At 38.1% G+C, this 4,466-nt stretch overlaps 1 protein-coding gene across 1 annotated transcript; it reads left to right on the top strand.

Annotated features, from left to right (window-relative positions):
* The first annotated feature begins 862 nt into the window (after nt 1-862).
* LOC145074086 (uncharacterized) lies at nt 863-2,640 on the top strand. Its single transcript, XM_079020516.1, has 2 exons — nt 863-1,652; nt 1,802-2,640. The coding sequence occupies exons 1-2, from the start codon at nt 953-955 to the stop codon at nt 2,272-2,274; spliced, it is 1,173 nt and encodes a 390-aa protein (XP_078876642.1). The 5' UTR covers nt 863-952; the 3' UTR covers nt 2,275-2,640.
* Nucleotides 2,641-4,466: the final 1,826 nt, after the last annotated feature.

Below are 4,466 nucleotides of genomic sequence, written 5' to 3'. Positions count from 1 at the left end.
AATCAATGATAATAATAATCACAAATAAAATTGAGATTCAAAGATTTGTTCAAATGTAAATGATAGAAATTATTATTTATTTTAATTAAATATATTATGTATTTATCTTATAATATTAAATGATTTTTTAAAACCATTTTATGTCCTCAAATAGCTAGTTTATCATTTAATTTTATCAAGCACCTTTTTAATATATTAACGACTATCTTTTCAACTTAGGAGTAATTTTTCAATTAGTATTTTAAACATGACATAAAAATTAACTCAATCATATAAGTATTTTAAGCTTGTAACTTGTTAGGCTTAATAAAGATATACAAATTTAGTTGTTGATAATTTTGTTACCTAAAATGAAAAGAAAAATCAAATATAAATAACTTCATGTAATTTGTTGGGTGAATATTAAATTTCTAATAAAACATTTTCTGAACACCGTATTGCAAGCACACCATGCATGGCAACCACGTGCGTGGTTACTTTACCAGAAAGCAACATCGAGACGTCTAGTCATCCACCTGTAATCCAGCATGTACACTTTTTTCAGACTATATGACACGTGTCACAGTCACAATACAGGATTGCTAAGGTAGGTTTCGCGTGTCATCAGCATTCAGGACCCGCAACAACCAACGGCCAAGATTACATCGAAAAAGCATCATAAAGATATCCACCATCCTGAAACGAATCGCCACGTTTCGACCATGCAGTCATCCAGAAATCTCATTTCCCTCGTTACTTGCCACGTGTCGACATGTACTATCATCGGACGCCATACTCCGCCATTAACGCGTCGCAGAATTTAACAAATCTTACGTGTCGTTTTCCTTTCCCTCCATGTTTTTCCAATCGCTTTAAACAGATTTCCCTCCTCTTCAAATCCCCCTTTTTCAAATGAGAAAAAACCCTAGTTTAATCTGAATTTTCGATAAAAAAAAAAAACTGAAGTGTTATAATGGCGAATGATTCCAGAATGTTGGAGACGAAAAGCGTCGGAATTGTTGATGAAGACAGAGAGGAAAACGAGCTAATGTTGGAGCTGTCGATTGGGGGGATTTTTGCGAAATCAAAGAAAACGATTCGGAATGCGAGTGAATCGAGGGAAAAGGATAAACAAGAGGAGGGGGATTTGAATGTTCATTCCAAGCGTGAGATTCAAGCTATCCGGCGACGGGAACTACGGAGGAAGAGAGAAGAAAAACCGAAGAAATCGGTCGGTTTTGGTTCATGTGGTTCAGTTAGTGGTCCGCTTCTGGAGAACAAGGAGTGGTTAGAGAAGCAAATCGTAGGACAAAATGACGAAAATTTTGAGAATGAACCTACTCGTAAAAAAGAGAGGATCAGAAATTCACCGGAAAACGTCACTTCGATTCCTGCAGCACCGATCACAAACGGATTTTTACATCCTAACGTGATGCCCATCTGCGGTGGTGGTGAAGTTGTTCCACGAATTGAAGACGATTTAAATACAAAGAATTCTGTTTTCCGGGCGACGGCATGCCGGAGTTTCAAGCCATATCAAGGGAATACAAATCTAAAACCTATTGAAGACGAGACAGACGGCGGCGGACGACGGTATTCTAATGTGAATTCAAACGGCTCCGCTGGATACGCTTCCTCCGCCGTGTCAGATAGTCAATGCTCCTCTCGCCAGGGTAAAAAAAACTTTAACATTTTAATTCAAATACACAATAATAGCTTTGGATTCATGTTAACGATATAGGATGAGTTTTTTTTTTTTTTGATGTTCTTGACTTGTTTCTGATTGTTGTCCGGTGTTCTTGGTGTCAAAATAATATTGTAGGCGGTGGTACGGATGAAAGTAGAAGCAACTCAAGCAACTCACAAGTAGACCACCAACCGGAAAGTACTTCAGCCGCAAGTGAACCATTTGACCCATCCGGGTCCGATCAACCCATCGGTTCATCTAAGCCAACCGGCCCTGCAGTGAACCCAAATGACCGGTTCAGGCCACTGGAGTCGGGTGTCCCAAACCCAATTAACCCAACTCCGAAGCTTGAGACGAGTAGTAGCCAAAACCAACAACAGGCTTCTATTCTAGCCCGAATGCCGTGTGTTTCCACAACTGGAAACGGGCCAAATGGGAAGACAGTTAGCGGGTTTCTTTACAGATATACAAAGAACGAGGTAAGCATCGTGTGTGTATGTCATGGTCAATCATTCTCTCCGGCTGGTTTTGTGGAGCATGCAGGCGGCGTTGGTATCACTCATCCCTTGAAACACATCACCATACTTCCGACTGCTTTTGCATCTTGAATAATTCCGGTAGTGAGTTTACATTTTTTCGCTTGTGGTTTTTTGAATTGGTTTTCAACTCGTTAGTAATATCCTCCTGATGGATCCGATTAATTTTGCATGTTGATCACGGGTAATATGTTTGAACATGCAAAAGTGTGGGCCTTTCGGTTTTGGTCAAGTGTAAATATGAAATTTTGATGATCGATTGGAAAACATTACTGTGGTTTTGCGTGGTGCTAATTTGCTATAGGCAACGTTTTCTTCGTGAGAACCATGAAATTCCAGATGTCTTGTCGGTGCATGTAGACATATGTCCATCCGAAAAAAAGAATGTTTGTAACTTGGCACGTGTGATGAGTTCATGATGATATAAAAATTCAATGACATGACATAATACCTTAATTTGCTTAATTTTAGATGTTAATGGTTATATATGGCAACTATCATGCCCTAAGCCTAGTAGCCACACTGCGGTTGGTGATTTGGCGCCATATCCTAAGGCGAACACAACACCCAACCCCACCATTGGAGCGCGGTGAGGATGCCGTAGGAAGTAAATACACTGCACCTTATACTTCACATTTCTTACCGTTGAGCCTTCAATGACTATTTCCCATTTCGTTTAATTTTTTTAAAACTATAAATATAACCATTCGCTTTTCATTTTACAACACAGAAAAACACCAAAACACTATATACAACCTTCTTTTTTGTTTAAAAACGTCTTCATCTTTGTCATCCACTTCATTGGATACATTGTTGTTGCGGGTAGCGGATTTTATTGGAGACGTTATGCAAACAACCTTGACATATCTACAAGAAAAATGAAGTCGAACGTTCGCAACCAAAACTTAGTAATCCTTCTTTACGGAGAAATCATGAAGCCGGTCACAACCAACTTGTTAATGACTATTTTTTCGACGATGCAGTATATGCTATAAAATTCAGACATCAGTTTCGGATGAACAAGGAATTATTTTTACGCATTGTCGACGACATCAAAAATTGATTTCCAAATTTTCAGCAGTGGGTTAATGGAAAAGGTCGATTAGTTTTTTTTCAATTCAAAAATGTATCATTGCAGTCGTCAACTAGCATTCATGAGACCGGACTCATTGGATGGGTATTTGAGGATGTTAGAGCGAACAACGAGGGAACGTATTTACAAGTTTGCTAGAGTTGTGATTATTCTCTATCGTGAACGCTATTTATGCAAGCCTAAAATAAGTAACATCCACCAACTATATACAACACATGAAAACAAGTACGGGTTTTCTAGAATGTTTGGTAGTATTGATTGTATGCATTGAGGATGGTCAATGTGATCTAATGTGTGGTGCAGTCAATTTACGCGAGGTGATCAAAAAATGCCAACAATAATTTTAGAAGCAGTGGATATGGCATGCATTTTTTGGTACATCGGGTTCCTACAATGACATCAACATTTTGGACCAATCACCGATTTTCAACGACATCTACCTTGGGAAATCATATGATGTGCCATTTCATATGGGATATCGTACAAGCGTGAATATTACCTTACTGATGGGATATATCTCGGGTTAAACTACGTTTGTGAAATAATTCTCATGTCCAAATGATGAAAAGCGAATAAAGTTTAAGTCGCCCCAAGAATCTGCTTGGCAGGATATCGAATGAACATTTGGTGTCTTAAAGAGACATTGGCAGATACTAGCAGCACCGACACGATCTATGGAGTGAAAACGAATAAGTAGTCTTATGTATGCATGTATTATATTGCATAATATGATTCTAGAAGATAAGGGGAAAACGATTTGCCACTACAATGAAAATGAGGATTTACCAAATGTAGAAAGAGTTGGTATTGGTACGCATGCGTATAGGGCGAACAGAGCGGAGGTATACGACCGAGTCGGACACCACAACCCTCGTACGGATTTGGTGGAACACGCCTTCAATGCTCAAGTGAATCCCAATGTAGACGATTTTGATGGAGACAAGTTGTTCGACTCTATTGATGACGAGTCGTAAATGTTTCAATGAGATTCGGGCGAGGATTATGATGACATGACTAGTGACGATGATTAGATCATGTTTTTTTTCAATGTTTTTTTATTTATGTGTTTAATATAGTGTGTAATTTTTTTAATTAATTAGGTATTTCATTTTTATTAATTTTGTATAATTATAAATTATTAAACATATTTTATTCACCTAAAAAATGTGGT

Source organism: Lactuca serriola, chromosome 9 (assembly GCF_051521515.1).
Source record: "Lactuca serriola cultivar US96UC23 chromosome 9, Lser_US96UC23_V15, whole genome shotgun sequence".
In the NCBI taxonomy this organism is placed as follows: Eukaryota; Viridiplantae; Streptophyta; class Magnoliopsida; order Asterales; family Asteraceae; genus Lactuca; species Lactuca serriola.
Note: the sequence above shows the minus strand (reverse complement) of the source record. Positions and strands in the feature narration are given on the sequence as shown.

Bases quoted from the DNA above. Each gene is read 5' to 3' on its own strand.
- LOC145074086 (XM_079020516.1), top strand. From the start codon at position 953: ATGGCGAATGATTCCAGAATGTTGGAGACGAAAAGCGTCGGAATTGTT. The intron at 1,653-1,801 runs GTAAAAAAAACT...ATAATATTGTAG, and splicing joins TCAATGCTCCTCTCGCCAGG to GCGGTGGTACGGATGAAAGT.